A 21,254-nucleotide genomic window follows, 5' to 3' on the forward strand; every position below is an offset into this window, starting at 1 on the left:
GTGTGATACTCCCATCATGGTTGAAGTCAAGGCTCTACTTGAGGTCGCGGAACTTGGAGCTGGTGTGTGATTTGATACAAGTTGGCTCCCGCACACACTGGACCCCTGCACGGAAGGATCCCAGGGCTGGGTGAGCTGAGTATCTGTTCGTGTGATTCTCCTTAGTTTGGGGAGAGAAAATTGAAGGTCAAGACTCCAGGTGCCAAGTCACAGCGATCCAGGTAAGACGCTGGTCTGCTTAACTAGGGGAGGGGCAGTGGGTGCCAGAGGGATTGGCAGGCGCCCTTGGTGACTGTGGTGCCCTCTCCAGGGCTCGTGTGGGCTCAGGGCTGACGCACAGCCAGGTGTCCTCGAGATCTCGGTTATTCTCATGGCCAATGCCCCTGGGTGTGTGGTCTGTAGGATTGAAGTGACCACTTCAGACAGGAGTGATTGTCCAAGCGTCCACCTGGCCAGGGGGAGGGGGATGGGTGACGGAGAAGGAGGGGAGGCCCAATAAAGCATCACAGTCCGTTCCGGTTGCCGGTGCCAACCATGGCTTCACTCCAGCCCTGACTGAAGGCTTCAGATACCTGGTGGCCTCAGGACTAGGTGACACCAGAGAGGACAGACTAGGGTCAGTGTCAGAGGAGGAGGCAGGATGCGAGGCCTGAGGCAATGAAACGAAAAGAATGTTGGAGGAAGGATGACCTCCTGAGAGAATGTCCAAGGAGGACGGGTGAGTGCAGCCTGAGGCCAGGATGTCTGGGGAGGCAGCCGGGGGCAGGCTGGGCCTGGTCACCGTGCCCTGTGGCTGTGCAAGTGTGAACACAGCCCCCCCCACCCCCAGCTGCTCACTTCCTCCCACCTTCTCTGCTCACAGGCATTTGCAACCTGAGCTAAAAGGGGATGGAGGCGGAAGATGAGTCAAAACCAGTGCTGCTCAGACTCCAGTGCTTGGGCACACGCGGAGACACGTGCAGACACGTGCACACGCATGCGCACACATGCAGGAGTCACCTGGGCGGCTCATTAAACATGGTGCTGCGGGTCCAGGGACCACACTTTGAGGACTGCTGGGGTCAGGGATCCTGACTGCCCTGATCATTTGCTTGACTTTTTAGTGTCCCCAGGTGGGTTTGTGGTCAGCAGTGACCTTGGACTAAGTGCTATCGGGGACAAAACATGCCTTCGGCGGTCCTGCCTGGCCCTGTCCACCTCGCTCCAGTCTTTCTCTGGTACCCCGTGCTGTGTAGGCATGGGTGTCAGGATGTGCTCGCTAACTCCGTCCTGGACTGGTTACGCAATTTGTCATGGGATTCAGGTGACTTTTATAGTGGGAGGAATTCAAGCCCAGAGGTGGGACACTCCTGGCGCAGTCATCCGTGACTGAGTTCTACCTTTATAGGAGAAACAACCGTGGGCTGTGACTGGGGGGAAGGGAGCAGATGTGTCCAGTAATAGAACTGTCACAACTACAATCTAGGCCTCTGAGCCCTGAGCCCAGTTTTCCATCCTCCCCTTGCTGCGTTCCCATGGGAACGAGTCTAAAAACAGCCGCAGTATCCCTGAGGCCGGGAGACTTCTTGCCATGACTGGCAGACTGACAGACAGACTGACACAGCCCCCGCTCTTGGGGATCAGAGGGTGGCCGAAAGGATCCCATTTCCCGGTGCCTTCCTTGTAAATCCAGAAAGAAGACGGGAGCCTACGTGCCTCAGGGGGCAGGGCAGAGTGTCTTCTCAGAACCTGGCTGTGAAAGTGTTGGGAATTCAGCATCTCACTTCCTCAGCCAGGTGGTGGCGGCCGTGGGGAAAGGGGGCAGCATGAGCTCGGCCACCAGACGAGGGCTTGGCCGGAGCCTTTCTCCAGAACCCCAGGGTTTCGTCGGACCGAGGGATGGGGCTTATTCATAGACTCAGTCAGATGGGCCAGCCCAGCCCCAGTCTCCTCTGCATCCGGCCGGAAGCCGGCTTTCTGGATGCTGTTCTCCTCAAGCTCGGAGAGGGACACAGGTGTTACCTGCGGGCAGGCGCTGTGGAGTGACACTTGGTACATAGTTGTAATAACTGCATCCGATCATCCTGGTGGGTCTAAGGACACGACTTTCATAATGTGCATTAACGGCCCAAGCTAAGCGTGCATTTGAAGAAACTTTTATCTTGAAATAACTCCAGGCCTACAGCAAAGCCAGACGAGCAAGAGAGAACTGTGTGTCCTTCACCCAAATTCACTTTCACCATCTCCACATACACACACACACACACACACACACACATGCACGCGCACACACATGCACACGCACATGCTATTGCTTCTTTTCTGAGTCAGTGAGAGGAGTTGCTACCTCGTGTCTCTACCTACTATTATGTCAGGACGTTTCTCCTAAGAGCAAGGACACGCTGCCATCTCCACGGTGCAGGCACGCATTCCGGAAGTGTCACACGGATGCAATGCCGTGATGTAACATGCAGTCCTCGTTCTGGACTTACCTGTTGTCTCACGAGTCCTGGTGGCACTTTCTCCCTCCGGGCCAGCGTCACACCTGCAGGCAGCGTCACACTGCTGTCTCCTTTAGTCCCAGCAGTGCCCCCTGTCTGTGACGAGGCGTTCTTGGGGAATGCAGGCCTTCTTTCCCTTCATCTTATCAGGCTCAGGGTGTAGATCCCCGACACCACATCCTCCTCGCGTGAGCCTCTGTCCCGCATCAGCGATGCTAATTTTGATCACCTGGGCAAGGAGCTGTTCTGTTTCTCCACTTAGTGTGTTTTCCTTTTCAGTGATCAGCAGCCTGTGGGTGACGCTCTGAGACCAGGCAGGTGTCCTGCTCCTCGTCACTCTCCCTGACGGTTAGGGTCAACCCCGGATGTTTGCTGAGCAATTATTTACTATAGTGCTTGTAAAATGACGATTTCCCACCACTTCCTCCATTAGTTAGTACTCCACTGTAAGGAAGAGTCCTCCCATCTGCCCCATCCACCCACCCTCCGTCCATCTGTCCATCCCCCACTACCAGCCATCTACTATATGCTGCTATCATCCATCACCCACCCACCCATCCATCAACCCTCCTACCTGCCCACCTACCCACTCACCCAGCCGGCCAGCTGTCATCTGTATTCAGGGGTGGGGGTACCTTTTTTTTCGGCCAAGGGCCCTTTGGATATTTATAACATCATTCTCAGACCATACAAAACTATCAACTTAAAAATTAGCCTCCTGTATTTGGTCAAACATTTAATTGACTCCCCTCTCATGTCTGGGCAGGGCCAGGTCAAATGATTTCTCGGGCCTTTCACGACCCGAGGGCCAGATGTCCCCACCCCTGGTATGGACTCATGGATTCCCGTTTTACTCTCCAGGTCACAATCCGTTACTGTCCTCAAATTGTCCCAGAAATGTTCAGAGAGAGCCCTTCCAGCTGGCTGCAGTAACTGCATGTTAGTTTCAAGGTTATTTTTAAACTTTCAGTGTTTAACAGGTAGCTCTAAGCAACAAGACGCGTTAGTTTCCAGGTAGCTGTAACTCAAGCGTCCCCGTAGCTGCAGAGGATGCTGGGACAGTGGTCTCTCCCGTTGGCTTAGCTGTACCTCTCACCACAGAGGGATTTGTGGGTCTGACACAGGCCTCGTGGTCTTACCTTGGAGTTTCTCTTCTGTCTGTGGAAGAATGTGAGTGGCATGGTCCGCACTGCAGCTCAGACGGGGCCGCAGCAGAGCCCCACTCGGGCTGCAGGACCCGAGTTCGGGGCCTGGCCATCCTGCACTGGGAGGGGCCACATCGGGGGCTGGGAATGGGCTGCTGGAGGCCGGGCTGGCAGAGAGGGGAATGGGGACCACTTCTGGGTTCGCAGAGCAGCAGGAGTCACGGGGTTGTTTCTCTTTGCTTTAGGTTGGCTCGCATCATCTGAGACTCAACAGAGGCCTGGAAGCCAACGCTCCTGCTTTCGACAGGTAAGGCCGTCTGTCATCCTCAGGGATCTCCCTCCCACTGGACAGGGGCGCAGGGGACAGCGGGAAGGGAGGCCCCCAGCCCGGCGTCTGACCTTGCCCTTTACTTTGGTCTTTTATGCAAAAGGGAGTTTCCAAAGTGAGGCTGTTGCCTGCGCTCAGGTTTCCCTGAGGCTCAGTAATAAACGCTCAGGTAGCGCGGGGGATTGTTTAATCTTACCAGTCCCTCCCGTGGTGAAGCTTTACCCCCGCGTCCTGGTTAACAAGGGCTCCTCTGAATCATGGGGTGTTTGTAGCCGTTTATGTTCGTTTTAAAAGTAATATATTCCCAGGTCTGATGCCACCACATAGAATAAAGTGAGAAGTCGCAGTACCCTAACTCCCAGTTCTCATTCCCAGAGAGCCCACTGTTGGCTTTTATGCATCGTTCTAGGAAAAAGTTGGCATATACATAGTTCACGTTTTAAAACACAAATTGGACCATAACACACTAAATATTTTGCAACTTTAACCTGAACTATTAGTACTTTAAACTGAACTATTAACTTGAACTTGAAGAATTAATAACTCCCTAAAGTATCTGCTGTTTTAATCTAAATACTAAGTTTAAAAATTATCTTAGTGAATGTCAGAAAACTTCAAAAAGTGATTTTGTGTTTTAATCACTGTGCCTGAAGCTTCGTTGGGACTTTAAACTTGTTTGCAGCTGTCTCATTTACCATAACCTGGTAACACCAGCCCAGCTGCGATCCCTCATAATAGCTTCTCCTAGAAGGAGATATGTAACCTAGTAGGGAATATGCTATTGCCTTTTTTCTGAGCACTATTCATGTGTCTACCCGTGGCGCATATGGACTTCTTTTCGCTGACATTGATCTGCATTAAGTGTTCATAGGAAATGTAATCGAAAATGCAATTCCTCCTGAGCTGGCCAGAGAGAGTGTGTGTGTCTGTGTGTGTGTGTACTTGGGAGTGCAAGCCCTCTCCTTTCTTACACTCGCTTCTCCCCTCAATCTAAGGATAAACTCAATCTCTTCTGCGAATCCCCAAACACCTTTCTGAGGCCGTAAGTCCTTTAACAGGCAGCTCCCACTTAAAATTCTGGCTTGCAAGGAGTTTCTCTTTTAATGCTTCTAACCCCGAAGTTTGACCAGACTGTGCCCCCCTCCCTCCCGCTGGGAGGAGCTGCCTGTCTGTCCTGACAGCTGCTGGCCCGTCGCTCTCATTGGGCCACAGTTTGGAAGTGAGTGTCTGGGAGCGAGGTCACAGGTTTCTCTCACAGACCGAGATGGGGCACAGTGGGCCCCCCGGAGAAGCAGGGCTGTGTCACCCCCTGGAGAGGTGCCCCCAGATCTCTGAGTTTCTCAGTTCTTTGATGTGTCTGGTCCAGAGTAAATCCCTCCACCCTCCCCCACTTGCAAAATCCTTTCCGTGGGATCCTTTCCAGGGGATCCTGCTGTCTTGCTTCCCTGGTTGCTTGTTGTCGTTCTGCCATCTGCCGTGCCTGCGGAAGGGGGTGTCTCCAGCAGGCCTTGGGCTGCCGCTGCTCGGGGTGTCGTACAGTTTTGATGACGGCGTTAGCCTGTCACTGGGCGGTGCCCGGTCTCACTCTGCAGGATGGTGACCCACTCCATCTGCCCTCTCTTGCTTTGCACAGACCTGCTTGTGTCTGGACATCAGGGAGGGTTTAACTGCTGGCCCCTCAGTTATGCCCTGGATTTGAGAAGGATGCTGCCTAATGGAAATCTGACTCCTCGATGTGCCGGAAAACTCCCCGTTTTCCCAGGAGCGCCATCTGACAGGAGCAGATGAGCTGAAAGGTTGAAAAAAGTCCCTAGCGCACGGAGCCACCAATGCCAGGAGGAGCCTCACTCTCCTGACGGCGGTGTGGACTCCAAGACTCTGTCCCTTAGAGCCAGTGAACTGAGTCTCAGTTTATCAATACAAAGTGCGCTATCTTCCTTTTAAATCAAAAGGAAGGAAAGGAAAACCAACTCCCACGTGCCAAACGCTGGACTCGTCACTGTCACTCGCCTGTTCTCCTCACGCCCGCCCCTCACAGGAGAAGGACTGGCCTATGTGACAGACCAAGGAGCCAGCTCAGAGCAGTGAATGATTCGATCGAGGGTGTGTGGGGCCGGTGACATGAGTGATGAGTAACGGTGTTCCTCTCCCAGCCTGGGAATTTGGAGCCGGTGGAGATGTATGTGGGCATCAGACAGCCTTATTTCTGACAAGCTGCGTTGTGGCTTGGTCACAGCTCGGATGTGTGGCCACAATGGGCCTCCTCACATTTCACCCCGAATTAAGGGAGTGCACTCAGCGCTGGGCAGCTCGGACTTCCCACCAGAGCAGAGCCTGCTGTTCTGTCCACATGTCACACCTCAGGCCAGGACACCCCTTCTCTGGGCAGAGACCCCAAAGAGCCCAGAAGGCCAGGCCAGGAACGTTGCATTTCTTCTGGCAGCCTCAGCCAGGGCTGCACGCCCACAGCTCCAGGGACAGAGCACAGCCTGCAGGAGGCCCGATTTCACTGGCTCATTGGTCCCTGTGTCTTCCCCCAGGAAGGGCTGCCGGGAGGGCGGGGCCTAGGGGAGGGCGGGGCCTCCGGGAGTGTTGCTCTAGGAAAGGCCATTCACACAGACAGGAGCTGCCCGCAGACTCCAGCTTAACTCCGCAGCAAGAAACCTGCATTGCCTCCCTTCAGAATCATATTCTTCTGCCCACTGCCACCCCTCAAAGTTAGTAAAAGAGTGTGCTTTTTTCTCTTATGGGGTTTGGTTCTTTTGTGATAATTAACTTTTTAAAAATTTTGTTTATAGAAGAAACATGTCATTGTAGACGTTTGGAAAATAATGAAATGTTTAAAGAAGAAAATAGTTTTAAATGACACAAAATTCCCCCACTTCTGACATCATGATGTTTTATCTTCTGGTCTTTCTTCTATTTTTAGGTATAAAGATGGCCCTATTAGATTACAGTTTTCCATCCGCTTTTTGCTTGTGTCTTTTTCCTATGTTTTTTTTTTAAACACTGCATTTCAGCATTTCTAACCATTGTTAAAGTTGTAAAGTTACTTTTCCAAAGCTGGTGATAAAAGGTAAACATTAGTCTCTCCCTAATATTTCAACATATGTATTTTTAAAATATATTTTTATTGATTTCAGAGAGGAAGGAAGAGGGAGAGAGAGAGAAATACCCATGATGAGAGAGAATCATGGATCGGCTGCCTCCGGAAAGCCCCCCACTGGGGATTGAGCTCACAACCCGGGCATGTGCCCTTGACCAGAATCGAACCCGGGACCTTTCAGTTCGCAGGCTGACGCTCTATCCACTAAGCAAAACTGGCTAGGGCTCAACATATGTATTTTTAAATGGTCTCTGATACACAAATAATTTTCCTAAAGACTGAGATTTGGTTGTGTCTCCTTATTTGGACCATCATAAAGCAGCGTGGCTCAGTGGTTGACCCAGGAACCAAGAGGTTGCTGGTTTGATTCCCGGTCAGGGCACATGCCGGGTTGCAGGCTCAGTCCCCGTGGGGGCCGTGCAGGAGGGCAGGAGGCAGCTAATCATCTCATGGATGTTTCTATCTCTCTATCCCTCTCTCTGCCTCTCTCTCTTAAAACAAACAAACGTATTTTTACATAAAAAGAAATGGGGAAAAAAATACAGCAGCTCTTAGATAAAAATTGGACCCAGCGGTTGAGTGTTCTCCTACCAGGTTTTCCAGTTCGGAGGACAGACGGTACCAAGTGAAACAGATTAATTTCAGAGATAACACACATGGCATTTGTAAGACTTGGTTCATGCGGGCCGGTCAAGCTGTTCTGGGTTTAATGGGGCGCTTTCTGGAAAGTCCTTCCCCTCATGTGCCGGGTTTGTTCCTGCCCTTTCATGGACAGGTCATCCTGGGCCTTCGTGCCCAGCAGGTCCCTTCCACATCCTCTCCCTGGAGGCGGGGCTCAGTCTGCGTCCTGGTGACGGGCTCACGGTGCCGCCGGCTCTGTTGCAGGCATATGGTCCTCCTGAAGGAGCAGTATGGGAAGCAAGTGGTCGTAAACCTGCTGGGGAACAGAGGCGGAGAGGAGGTGCTCAACAGAGCCTTCAAGGTAAACCAACCCCTTGCCCGCTTCTCCACACAGGGAGGGGGAGGGGAGGGGGGAGCCTGAGGGCCCCTGCTCTGAGGCAGGCGCCTGTGGGGGGCTGGAAACACAGTGCAGACCTCACCAGGGTTCCAGCATTACTGACTTGGGCTCCTGATGTGCAAAGTTTAATTTTTGTGAACTGAGAGCTGGGAGAATTTGCTGAGTCGAAACGGAGCATCTCCTGCCTCCAGCTGCATTTCCTCATGTCAAACTCGCGGCCGGCGGGCCACATGCCTCAAATAAATGCTTTTTGAGCATGTTTGACGTGCTTGCTCCAGAACAGTGGTTTTCAACCTTCTGGCCCTTTACATACAGTTCCTCATGTTGTGACCCAACCATAAAATTATTTTCGTGGCTACTTCATAACTGTAATGTTGCTACTGTTATGAATCGTAATGTAAATATCTGATATGCAGGATGGTCTTAGGCGACGCCTGTGAAAGGGTCGTTCGACCGCCAAAGGGGTCGCGACCCACAGGTTGAGAACCGCTGCTCTAGAGCTTCCACTGGGGCCTGGAGACTCAGGACAGCCGGGCCTTTTCCATCCTCTTGGATGGACACGCACACACCCACACACACATACACACGCACACTCTCACCCACACATGCACGTGCACACACTCACCCACCCCCTCATCCGCCCACCCACACACTCACCCATACACGCACACACAAACACATGCACCCACCCACACATGCAAACGCGTGTGCACATGAATGTTTGGGCTTTGCCCATGCAACCCCTCCTTCCTTGGTCTGGCTCCGCTGCTGGCAAGCTCATGCAAACACCTGCAGGGCCCTTGTGCCTGGAGTGGCTCTTCAGAGCTCCTGATCGGCTTTAGGCAAGAAACCTTACGTTATTTCCTCCTGCTCACTTGGAGCCTTCAAACCTTCCACTCTTGCTTGGGCTGCCCCTGAAAGCTGCTGCCTGTGTCCGGCTGCCCATGGCTCCCTGGGGCTTCCCTGTGCAGGACCAGGGAGGTGTGGGGAGAAACCCTGGGCAGGGCAGGAAGCAGTTGGAGCGACTCTCCCCCTCCCCCCATCTCTCCCTGTCCCCAGAGTTCCCGTATGTATTCAATCTACCACGTGAAAAGCTCCAGAATGGGCTGTGGGCGCCTCCACAGTCCCTTTCCAATCACCCGCAGCCCCCACTTAATGGGGAAAGCCCTGGTTGTTTCAAGATCAGGAAAGCCCCCCCCGCCCCCATGGAGAGAGTGTGAAGGCAGGCCTGCCCCTGGCTGATGGCAGCTGCCCAGCTGGGTGCCCATTTCACTCTGCTTAGGAAAGCCGTGGGCTTGGCGCAGCCTTTCCAGGTGCCAGTGTCATTTGGCCAGACCTGCTTTTCCTGTTTGGTTTGTTGCTACTAGCAACGAGATTGAGAAATATCTCCCCTCCACCCACCTTGGCAGCTCGTTTTCAGGAAGAAGGAAGGAGGGGAGCAAGAACAAAAAAGAGCCCAAGACTCTCCTTCCCTTTTATGCCTCGAGTTCTGGGGAAGGACGTCCCCAGCGACCTGTCAGCCGGCGGAAGTGCCTCTTGGGCTGACGGGCTGTTTTGGCGCAAGAGGGACAGGAGATGGCAGCGGTCCCGTGGCCCCGGCCCGGGGGGCAGGCTCCGGGCAGGTGGGAGGTGAGAAGCTGACATTCCGCCTGCAGGAGACCTGACCAGTGTCGCACGGAGCCCCGGCTCCCTGGGCCCATCAGCTCTGCAATGCTGGGGTCCGTGCCCCACAGCCGGCCGGCGACCCAGTGCCTATCAGGCCACAGGGGATAGGCGTCTGCTCCAGACAGAGCCGCCGAGCAGCACCCTGTTCAGTTCATCTGACTTCATCTCACGGCAACACCTCCTTGACGGTGGCACTGGGCACTGATTTGCATTCTGGCCCGTGGTGGGCGGGTGCTCTGAGTCACAGGACCAGACAGCCGAAGTCCCACCAGGCTTTCAGAGTCCTTACGCCCTCCAGACAAGTCTGGCCGGGAGCTGTGGGGCGGGGGAGGCCGAGGCCAGTCCCTGGGCGGCAGCCAGGTCTCCTTCCCTCGGGGCTGGTGAGAGGGCTGAGGAGTGGGTGGCCAGGCTCCTGGTGTGGAAGGGAGGTCTCTGCCAGGAGCGCCCAGAGGAACCCCTGGAGGCTCAGCCGCTTCAGAGCGCACCCACCTGGAGGCTAGTGCCTGTCTAGATGGGGCTGGTTACCAGGCAACCGGGAGCTGGATTATGAGCTCCCAGCCTGCGGGCTGCCCAGCGCCTCAGGGGCCTGTGGCACTTGGTGCCTGAAGAACAGAGTGGCCCTTCCCTCCCCGGCCCCTCGGAGAGCCCCGCAGAGGGGCGATGTCGGAGCGGGACGGGGCTTCCTCGGCAGCCTCGCCCGGCCTGGCTGTGGCTTGCCCGCGGCGGACCTGCCGTGGCAGGATGCTCTGTGGGTCTGTGGGCCGGTGCGTGCTGCCCTCGCAGGGTCAGGACTGACAGACCGCGTGCTCCGTGAGTGATGGGTTGGCCGCTCGGATTCCAGCCGGGAGAGGTTTGCTGCCGGTCTCCTCCCCTGGCCCCTGCCGCTCTCACCTCCTCCCTCTCCCCCTCCAGAAGTTGCTCTGGGCTTCGTGCCACGCCGGTGACACGCCTATGATAAACTTCGACTTCCACCAGTTCGCCAGGGGCAGGAAGCTCGAGAAACTGGAGAACCTGCTGCGGCCCCAGCTGCAGCTCCACTGGGATGACTTTGACGTGTTCACCAAGGGCGCGAGTGTGAGTCCCCGGTGAGTGTCCGCTGTCTCCCCTCCCGCTGGGCCGGTGGCGGGGGGCTGGGCGCCCAGGGCCGGCCGTGTGCCTTCCTGCCACTCGCCAGCTTGCAGTATCCTGGGCCCCGGGGTTCCAGCCTCCCCCCCCCCCCCGCCAACGCCCCCAGATCAGAACCTGCTTTTGAATGTTGGGAGTAGACAGGAAAGCACATTAAACCTACAAAAAAGGGCGCCCAGGCTAGAATGGGAGCCATGGTAACCATATGACTTCTCCAGACAGAGGTGAAACCCCGAGAGAGAAGCAGGGGCTGGTATAACCCCGATGGCCCAGGAAAAGGTGTGGATGTTGCTGCTCAGCTGAGCAGAAAAAGGAAGTCCAGGGTCCTCAAATCACAATACGGCCGACCCTCATTATTCCCAGAGTCTGTATTTGCAAATGTGCCACTGGGTAGACCTGTGACCCCAAACCCACGCTCCCGCCGCTCACAGACATGCTCCGCCGGTGAGAGCCTGAGCCGCCCGCCCGGCCTGTGTTCCCACGGGCTCTGCCCTCCGTTCCGCTCTCTTCTGCCATCTCGTTAGTGCCACGGCTTCACATTTTTGTGCATTTTGTTGGCAATGTCACTGTTTGAAACGGCCCCCAAATATGGTGCTGAGTGCCGTCTAGTGACCCTCAGCACAGGAGGGATGTGACGTGACGTACGGAGAGTTCAGGAAGCTTCGTGCAGCGGTGAGAGCATCACTGGCTGTGAGTTCAATGCTGAGGAACGCACAGAACTAACTAAGGTGTCTCTGCCAGAGGAGCCCGTGAAACAGGCTGTGTGCAGAGTAGTTGGTGGAAATGCGGGACCAGAGGCCCGGGAACCTGGCGGCTATTTCCCTGCGAGCAGTGGCTCAGGATTGGCTCGTGGGCTAGTGGATCACTGATAGTTCACGGCCACTTCCTGAGCGTTACGCGGTGAATCACGGGAATCGACTGTGTTTAGAATGACCCGGGTGTGCGGGCTGCCGACCCCGTATGCTGGGGTCCTGGTGAGCTACGAGGGGCACGCGTTTTGGGGGGCCTACGTCACACACAGGCCACTGTGCTGCAGCCATTGCTCCTTCTAACACAACACGTAACCGTTTATTCCCTGTTTACCTAAGTTTTCAGAAAGGCACTTTGCGGATGAACTGTCTCGACTGCCTGGACCGAACCAACACGGTGCAGAGCTTCATTGCGCTTGAGGTCTGTCCTGCCCCGGCCCCTCGGCCCTCTGTCGTGTCCGTGCCTTCAGCGGGGCAGGCTGGGCCTGCGCCTCCATGGGCAGGATGAGGGCGTCGCTGGGGAGGGGGGCAGGATGTGCTAGGCACCTGGCGAGGTCTCCGGGGCGGGGGGAGGGTTGGCTTGCCTCTGACCCATCAGACAAACTTTTGTACATCTCCATCCGACGTGGGGGCCCAGGTGCCAGGTGCACCTGGGGGAGCAGGGCTCTGGGCGGGAGTATTGTGAGCACACTGCCGGGCAGAGGCGGGGAGAGGCTGTGCGGGAGGCTGGCTAGAGGCCTCGGAGGGAACCCCAGTCTGCCTGTGTGTCTGCGTGATCCCTCCTGGCTTCCCGCTTGCAGGCCAACTGCCCTCCTCGCCAACTGCCCTCCTCGCTGTGCACCCTCTGGTGGTGGGGCAGGGTCAGAGGAGGCTGGGTGGGATGAGGCTGGGTGGGATGGTAACGGGGGGGGGGGGGGTAGCTGTGGTGCAGGCCCCCTTCTTTGCTCAAGGGTTCCTCGTCCTCTGGAGGAGAGGAAACCCTGGGTGGGGTGAGCGGGCAGCTGGGGGAGCTCCCGGGGGGACGTCGATGACCCCTGTCCTCACTCTCGCCAGGTCCTTCACCTGCAGCTCAGGAGCCTCGGGCTGAATTCAAAGCCCATCGCCGACCGCTTCGTGGAGTCCTTCAAAGCCATGTGGTCTCTGAACGGGCACAGCCTGAGCAAGATGTTCACGGGCAGCCGCGCCCTGGAGGGGAAGGCCAAGGTAGGGGCAGGCCAGGATGTGGGGTGGCAGGGGGTGGCGTGTGGATGCCTCTCACGGCCTGTGTCCCGCTCTGGGCAGGTGGGGAAGCTGAAGGACGGGGCCCGGTCCGTGTCCCGCACCATCCAGTCCAACTTCTTCGACGGCGTGAAGCAGGAGGCCATCAAGCTGCTGCTGGTCGGGGACGTCTACACGGAGGAGGCGGCCGACAAGGGAAGGATGCTACTGGACAACACGGCCCTGCTGGGTACGGGGCTGCCTCTCCGCTCGCCTCGGGCGTCCCGCTGCCCGGCCACACAGAGGGCGTGTGGGGTGCCAGCCAGCCCTCCCCACCCCTCAGGTCATCCCAGGTGGCGGGTGGCAGACACTCCCCTGAGCCTGAGGGCGGACGGCGGGGGCGTGTGCTCTGCATGTGGCTGTGGCGGAGCCTGGCCAGGGACCTACGCTGCTCTTTTATGAGATGGTCAGTCCCGTGCGGCCACACGAGGAGGCAGGAGAGAGGCACCCTCTCTCGCAGACAGAGACCCCACCCCGTCCGTGTTTCCGGGGGAGGCAGGGGCTTGCGGGATGTGGACAGACGTGCCCTGTGTTGCCTCCCCGCAGTGACTCCCAGGATCCTGAGGGCGATGTCGGAGCGCCAGGCGGAGTTCACAAATTACAAGCGGGTCCGTGTCGCCATGGGGACCTGGAACGTGAACGGGGGGAAGCAGTTCCGGAGCAACCTGCTCGGGACCGCCGAGCTCGCCGAGTGGCTGCTGGACTCGCCCAGGCTTTCCGAGCCCGAGCCCCAGGGTGAGCACCCATTCCATCGAGCCAGGGTTTGACCTTTTCCATAGCGGTTGACCTGTGAAATGTGGTGTTTGGGGTTCCCGCCCCCTCGGGGTTTAGAGAGCACAGGGTCTACCCTCAGAGCACCCCTGGCACGTGGACTACCCGCCACCTTCCCTCATCCAAGCGTTTAGGGTTCTCACAGCCGCGACTCTCTCCCCCTTCACACACGGAGATTCGCAGTTTTTAGGTTTTCATCAGTAGAACCTCCTATCTAAGGAGGAAGAGGCGGCCTCTGGAATCATGTTCCTGTGAGGGGCTGGGCACGTGGTTCACGGCACCGCTGGCCACGGATCTGGCCACGGTACCGCTGGCCGCGAACGTCCACTCCTGCTTTCCCCCAAACCAACCGTGCAACAGATGCAGCCGTGTCAAGCCATGGCTTTGTGTGCCTTTTAAGAAGGAAATAATCCCAAATTTGACACGTCGCCTCCTGTCTTAGATCTTGCGAGGGAGCATGTAAAGGCCTCAGAGCTCAGACTGGAGGAGGAAGTGAGTTTCCTGCGGTCAGCACACACCCAGGGCCTCGCTCCCTCCGGCTCCCTGGAGTCTCTTCCGGATCCAGCGGGAGGAGCAGGAGCCCCTCGCTGCCAGGAGAGCCCCATCCCAGCCATGCAGGCAGTCTGCACCCCCTTGCTGCCTCGGGGGTCAGGGGAGCTCGCGTCTGCCATTTGGGGTCACTGGGATTCTTGTGTCTGTGAATGCCACCCCCCTCCCCCAGGAGGCCCTGTAAGCGCACAGGCTGGGCTGACTGCAGCTCCTTTTGCTCAAATGGCTCGTCTTCAGTTGTCTGCAGGAGCAGGTGGGTGCTGACAGCACCCTGCCTCTTACTGCGCAGGGGATTCTAGTGGGATAGAGGGTGCACCAGAGCTCCCACTAAAACGCACCGCATTCAGGAGAGAGAAGGGGTGTGGCTGTTGCCACGCAGATCAGAGGAACAGTGTTTTTTTCTTTAAAGAAAGAAAAGAAACTCTAAGCCAGTGAAGCTCGAGGGCCCAGGTGTCTTGTGTGGCCAACAGGAAGGCCGTGGACACTGGCCTTTTGGATGGAGTCAGGGAGGAGAGGGAGGGGTGTCACTTGCTGCAGCTCGAGAGCCGCTGGCTTCCTGGCTCAGGACGCTGAGTGTCAGAAGGACGTGCCTGGAGAGAGGCGGCCAGTGGCCGCAGGGGTGGCATGGCACCCTACGCTTCCCTGTTAAAGGGCACACAGGACGCATGGCTGACACCCCTCCACGTGCTGTGCTTCCTGTCGGTCGCTCCCCGGGAAGGCTGGGCCCCGCCCGGAAAGCACTCGTGGGGCCCAGACAAGTATGAGACAGTGCCTGCCCCTGGGAACCTGGGGAGAAGGGGTGACGCCTGTGACGTCACCGGGAGGAAGAGGCTCTTAGGACACACCTGGCAGGGTGGGGCTTACACAGCCTCTGATTGATACTTCGTGGCCGCTGGTGAGGTGCAAGCACCTGCCCCAGGATGCAGACGAGAAAGGCCACGTGCACAGAGGGGGATGGAGGGGATGTGGGCCGGTGCGGAGCTCCGCCCAGGGGCCTGGATGAGTGCACCGGGGCGGAGGGATGCCTGCGCCCACAGGCCAGTGTGGCGCCCCACGACTGAGCTCAGGCTGGCCATGGGGGGCCTGACTTCCTTCATCTCCTGCCTTGCCCCCAGATGACAGCAGCTCAGCTGACATATTTGCCGTGGGGTTTGAAGAGATGGTGGAACTGAGTGCGGGGAATATCGTCAATGCCAGGTAGGCGGCCAGGGTGCAGGAGAGAGACGTGAAACTCGCTGGGGTTCCCGGGCCAGGTGCGGGGCACGGGCCATCTGTGTCTGCGTCTGCTGGCCTGGGCCCGGGTCGGAGGGGCCGCTGTCTGCCTTCCCCACGCCTCTCTCTGCTGAGGGAGGGAGAAGGGCGGGTGGGGAACAGGCTCTCTAGCTGCGGCCTCTGGCCACCAGGCTGCATCCTGCTGTGAGCCGGAGGGTGTGGGTGGAGGTCTGCGGAGGGTGCCGAGTCACCTTTCCTGGGGAGAGGGGAGAGGAGTGTGGGAGGAGGCACCGCTCTGCTCCCCACCCAATTCACGTGGAGTATAAAGTCAATGACACCTTTTCTTTCCTAAACTGGCACAGCTTCATTTCAGGAACTTTCTGAGCAAATCATAAACCCTGACTCTGGAGCTCCTAGGAGCAGGGCCCGTGCTGGGCCTTAGGTGGCGGGGTGGGGAGTACTGCTGGGGTGGGTGTGACGCAGCCAGCAACAAACGGCCAGTCCAGTGCTGCATGGAGCTCGACCCCTTCAGGGAGGGCAACCGAGGGGCGTCACGCTGTGAAAGGATCAGGCTGGGGCTGGCGGGCGGGCGGGCTGGAGGGGGGAAAACCCACGGCCAGCCGACGGTGACTGGCTTCATTGTCTTTTCTCTCCCAGCACCACCAACAGAAAGATGTGGGGCGAGCAGCTTCAGAAAGCCATCTCACGCTCCCATAGGTACATTCTCTTGACCTCGGCACAGCTGGTGGGCGTCTGTCTCTATATCTTTGTCCGTCCCTACCACGTCCCGTTCATCAGGTAGGAGCCTGGAGTTTCGGAGGGGGGGGAGGGAGGGACGGGGGGGAGGCAAGGGGGGGGACGGGGTCGTTGGTCATGGTGCTTTGTTCTGACTTCCTCTTCGTCCTGCCATTATTCTAGATAAATGGAAGCAAACCCCCAGGAGAAACTAGGCTGAATAGAATATTGTCTAGCAGAGAACAAGCCACAATGGGGCCAGCTAGCTTAGGAAGCGGGGCCCCTTCAGGAGTCTTAGTCACCCAGCTCAGCTCTGCACAAGGGAAGGGATGGATAATGCCTTGTTGACATTTTAGTCGGGAAACCTCTGATCCAAGAGCTGAGTAACTCGGCAGGAAATGCCAATGCTTTGCCTCTTTTTTAAAAAATAAATCTAAGACACGTGGGCAGAAAGCCTCTGCAGCAGGTGTAGGCCTCGGTCTGTCACCTGCGCACCCACTCGTGTGCATTGTACGTTGGCACTTTAGGGCGATCAGGAGTCTGCATTGAACCACCTGCCCGGCCCGGCCAAGTCCCTGGATGCTCCCTGCTCCTTAAACATGTTGATCCCTGGTGGCACCTCCTGAGCTTTGCAGGGAAGCCAGGCGGGGTGGCGGGTGGTGCCGTCCGTGCTGGCAGTGAGCACTCGGATCAGGAAGCAGGGATGGAGGTGGGTTGGCTTCAGGGCTGCTTTGTGGGGTGCTTTTGTGGGTGCTGAGCCCTTGAGAGTTGGGGCTGTGGGAGAGGCACTCCAGACCCACGGGGCGGCTGCCGACAGTGCCAGTGCGGGAGGAGGTCAGGGACCGAGGAGCTGCTGGTGGTCGCGCCTGAAGACGGGATTAAACGCTCTGAGCAGGTGGTTTTGGAGTCCTCAGCTGCAGCCTCGGGCTGCGGCCCAGCTCTTCTCTGTAGCCGAACAGGTCGATGCGCGCCACTAAGAAGCCACCGCCTGTGCTCATTCTGTTCCAGGGAGGTGGCCATCGACACGGTGAAGACGGGCATGGGCGGGAAGGCGGGCAACAAGGGCGCCGTGGGCATCCGCTTCCAGTTCCACAGCACCAGCTTCTGCTTCGTGTGCAGCCACCTGACGGCCGGGCAGTCGCAGGTGAAGGAGCGGAACGAGGACTACAGGGAGATCACCCAGAAGCTCAGCTTCCCCATGGTGAGGGCTGTGGGGCGGGCAGCAGGCAGCGGCTGGCCAGGAGGCGGGGGGGCAGGAGGTGGGGCACGCTCTGGCCTCCGTGCTCAGGCCCCCACTCGCGGGTTTCTGAGCTGAGAATACGGGCAGGCACTGGGGACGCCCCCAGAGCAGGGTCCCCGCCTGGGGCACTTGTGCTGGGGGCGGGAGTGACCTCGGCTGGCACAGTGGAGGCCAGCCCAGGCGTCCAGCTTGGAGGGATCAGTCCTCATCTTCATACGTCTCTTCATACCCTGCGTTTTCTTAAGTGCATTTTCCGGTTTTCTGATTCGAGTGTGTGGAATGGGGAAGGAAAACCAATGTGTCCGCTCTTCGCCCGAGCTGCTGAAGAACAGCACGAGGCTCAGTTCTCTTGAGAGTCACAGTCTTGGCACATCCGTTCTGTGGTGGCTCAGATAAGATGGCCCCTTTTCAAAACCAGGCAGATTTTGGCTCAGGAGCCCTGGATGGCCCCTCTGGTCACAGGGTCACCAGTGACGTGCGTTGCGCTGCCCTCTAGTGGTGATCCAGAGCTTTTCATTCTGAAGCCGGCAGATTTTCCTCCACATTCAGGTTTGAAGGTTCTGCGTTCTGTGCCAACCTGGCCCGCACGCCTTCAGCCTTCTGCAAGCCACCTGTCTCCCGGGGGGAGGAGAGACCTCAGCTGTGCCTGCCACAGTGTCAGCGACACGGCCCATTAGGTCCCGGAGCTCTTCATCGGGAGGCCAGATCCCTGAAACCTGGCACCTCCTTTACGAGGCTGCACAAGCGCTTAAAGCGAAAAGCCCTTCGTTTTCAGTAATAAGGGCTGCAGTCCTCGTCGTCGTGTTTGGGTCTTGGATTGAAGAAGAAACAAATGAGTTTGGGAAGTTGGCACTTTGTCATTTTCCAGACCATGTAGGGCAGTGATGGCGAACCTATGACACGCGTGTCAGAGGTGACACGCGAACTCATTTTTTTGGTTGATTTTTCTCTGTTAAATGGCATTTAAATATATAAAATAAATATCAAAAATATAAATCTTTGTTTTACTATGGTTGCAAAGATCAAAAAATTTCTATATGTGACACGGCACCAGAGTTAAGTTAGGGTTTTTCAAAATGCTGACACACCGAGCTCAAAAGGTTCGCCATCACTGATGTAGGGCATTATTCTCCTTGTGTGTCTGTGTAATTTAAAAAGCCCAACCTTGTCCCTTCACAGTGCATTCAAAATATAACCTATTGGAAGGACACACTCAAAGTAATGAAAAGATATATAGCTCCTTTTTGAACAGTGGAAATAACGAAGGCACCTAGAAGTTAATACTCCACACCTGCACTGTCCAGTAAAGTAGCTACTAGCCACATGATGGCTATTTACATGGAAATTAATTAAAATTAAACGAAACTCCCTCGGTCGTACTGGCCGCATTGCAAGTGCTCGGAGGCTGCAGCGGCTGGTGGTCCCGGCTCGGACAGCGCGGGCGGGACCGCCTCCATCACCACAGAAGGTTCTGGACGGCCTGCTCCGGCACTCACTGTATGTGGTCCTGGTCACTCTAATCTCCTGCCCAGATGATTGCTGTGGGTTGGGGGAGTGGGGATGCCGCAGAGTGTGGCAGAACAGAAACAGATTTGGGAGCCGCGTTCAGATCTTGTCCTTATCACACGCTAGTTGTGTAGCCTTCAGCCAGTTTTCCAGAACTTTTTTCTAACCTGGAAGAAGAGCCAGCAGGGTGTGCTGCAGGAGCTGCCGTGAGGGCACTGTGCCCAGCCCTGGGGACAGGTGATAGGAAGCAACCTCTCTCACCGTGATTCCTGTGGGGCGGGAGGGTCACGGATGAAAATGTATGAAGTCCTGCCCTGGCCAGTGTGGCTCAGTGGATAGAGCGCCGGCTTGCAGACCAAAGGGTCCGGGTTCGATTGCAGTCAAGGGGACGTACCTTGGTTGCAGGCTCCTCCCCAGCCCGGGCCCTGGTCGGGGTGTGTATAGGAGGCAACCAGTTGATGTGTTTCTCTCACATCAGTGTTTCTCTCTGTCTTTCCCTCTCTCTTCCACTCTCCCTAAAAATCAATGGGAAAATATCCTTGGGTGAGGATTAACAAAAGAAAGAGGAAAAAGGAAAAAAAACCAGAAAACAGAAAATGTATGAAATCCATGACGGTTTATGAAGTTGCGTGTCCTACGCAATTTTACTTATTTCCTTAAACCTCATCCTCACAGCCCGGACTGTTTGGGCGGCTCTGAGGGTCTGGAGGTAACGGCAGGAGCTCAGCCTGCCCATCAGGGGATCAGCAGAGCAGGTGTTGGCAGCCGTGCCACCGGGAAGAGTGGGAAATTTCTCCAAACCACTCAAAAACATGATTATTTAAAATAAACAGTAAGCCTCCTAGGAGCTCCCCGTAGGCCTCAGGGATGAGTGAAACATAAGACACTTTAGCAGAAGACTTTTTCAAAGTAACATTTAAGAAAATGCGTCTGCTTGTCGCCTGCGCGGTGAGCTTTCCTGCCCCTCCCACCTTCCCTGGAAGATGGGCCTGAACGACTGTGATTTTCTTTACAATTTAGGGAAGAAACATCTTTTCTCATGACTACGTGTTTTGGTGTGGCGACTTCAACTACCGCATCGATCTCACCTACGAAGAAGTCTTCTATTTTGTTAAGCGCCAAGACTGGAAGAAACTTCTGGAATTTGATCAGCTACAGCTGCAGAAATCCAGTGGAAAAGTAAGTTGTGCTTTTAAAGCAGTTTTGGCAGCTGCCCCAATAGGGGATAACATCTACTAAATGTGCACCCTCGTGTCTGGCAAGTTAAGTTCCAGGAGCAAAGGGGATCAGGACGTTGTAGGAAATGTGTGTGATTGTCCGTTCACACACACACGTCCTGTTCACCCCTCACGGGCTGTGTTCGGGTCTGTGTCCTCTCACGGCGCAGGGGCCATCGTGTGAAAGCACAGCGCAGGCACGGTAGCCAGCTGCAGGAGCCGGAGGCAGCAGGAGGCCTGTGCTCTGTGGGGGGAGGGGGTTGCTGTCCTTACTCTGTCAAACCAGAAAAGAGCTGCACTCAGTGGGAGTCACAGCATCTGAGGTTGGAATGGCCCTGTCACAGCATCTGAGCGACCTGCTCATGCTCACGTGCACACCTTGCAGGGACTGCTGTCCTTCAGCTGTTCTAAACCAGCAGGGGACACTTCAGACTCTGCTCAAAGTACTGGATTTGGGTGCTGTCTCTATTTCTCATTGGTGAAGACACTAACAAATCAGACCAGCATTGATATATATTTTACACGCCCATTTGTATGGTTAATTCTCAAGGCCATCCTACAAATTAGTTATTATACCCATTTTATAGACAAGAAAACTGAGGCTAAGGTCAAATAATTCATCCAAGGTCACAGGGGCCAGTGACAGAGCTCCAATACTGTCCAAGACTGGAACTACACAGCTCATGCTTTCCCCTGACGTGACCCATGTGCAGATTTTAGTGACTCCGTGGGCCATGACACCCTCAGTTCTGCAAGGTCACCCTGGCTAGCCTCCAGGTGCCCCCAAACTTCTTCCCTCCTCCAGCTGATACTGGTGCCTGTTAGCTTTCCCGCAGCCAGGCTGAGGTGAGGGAAGCACAGCTACTTCCCTTTCCCTTCTGAGAAGGCGGCGGGTTCAAATGCATGAGAACTGGGAAGTCAGATCTCACCTTCAGCGAGGTCCGCATGTTCCTCCGGGTGTTCCCTGCCCACCCCCCTCAGCCCTGCCCGGGTGGCCAGGTGGGGATGTCAGCACGCCGTTCCTTCCTGGGACAGGTGGCTCTTGCTTCCTCCCACCAGTGTCCTCCGCACCCTCCCACTCATGCACCGAGCAGGCGGCTGCTCCTGGGCCTCCCGGAAACAAGGCTGGACCCAGAGCGGAAGGAAGACGG

The 21,254-nt window shown here is 56.4% G+C and overlaps 1 protein-coding gene across 1 annotated transcript in view; it reads left to right on the forward strand.

Moving 5' to 3' along the window:
- The window catches only part of SYNJ2 (synaptojanin 2), a 49,775-nt gene that overhangs the window by 13,068 nt on the left and 15,453 nt on the right, over positions 1–21,254 (forward strand). The window contains exons 5-15 of the mRNA XM_023758221.1: positions 3,871–3,932; positions 7,945–8,041; positions 10,655–10,827; positions 11,956–12,037; positions 12,670–12,819; positions 12,898–13,063; positions 13,420–13,608; positions 15,309–15,390; positions 16,063–16,203; positions 17,149–17,341; positions 19,907–20,065. Of these exons, the coding sequence (XP_023613989.1) occupies positions 3,871–3,932; positions 7,945–8,041; positions 10,655–10,827; positions 11,956–12,037; positions 12,670–12,819; positions 12,898–13,063; positions 13,420–13,608; positions 15,309–15,390; positions 16,063–16,203; positions 17,149–17,341; positions 19,907–20,065 (1,494 nt within the window). The remainder of the gene's footprint in view (positions 1–3,870; positions 3,933–7,944; positions 8,042–10,654; positions 10,828–11,955; positions 12,038–12,669; positions 12,820–12,897; positions 13,064–13,419; positions 13,609–15,308; positions 15,391–16,062; positions 16,204–17,148; positions 17,342–19,906; positions 20,066–21,254) is intronic.

The sequence above is a fragment of the Myotis lucifugus genome, unplaced genomic scaffold, assembly GCF_000147115.1.
Source record: "Myotis lucifugus unplaced genomic scaffold, Myoluc2.0 scaffold_125, whole genome shotgun sequence".
Lineage (NCBI taxonomy): Eukaryota > Metazoa > Chordata > Mammalia > Chiroptera > Vespertilionidae > Myotis > Myotis lucifugus.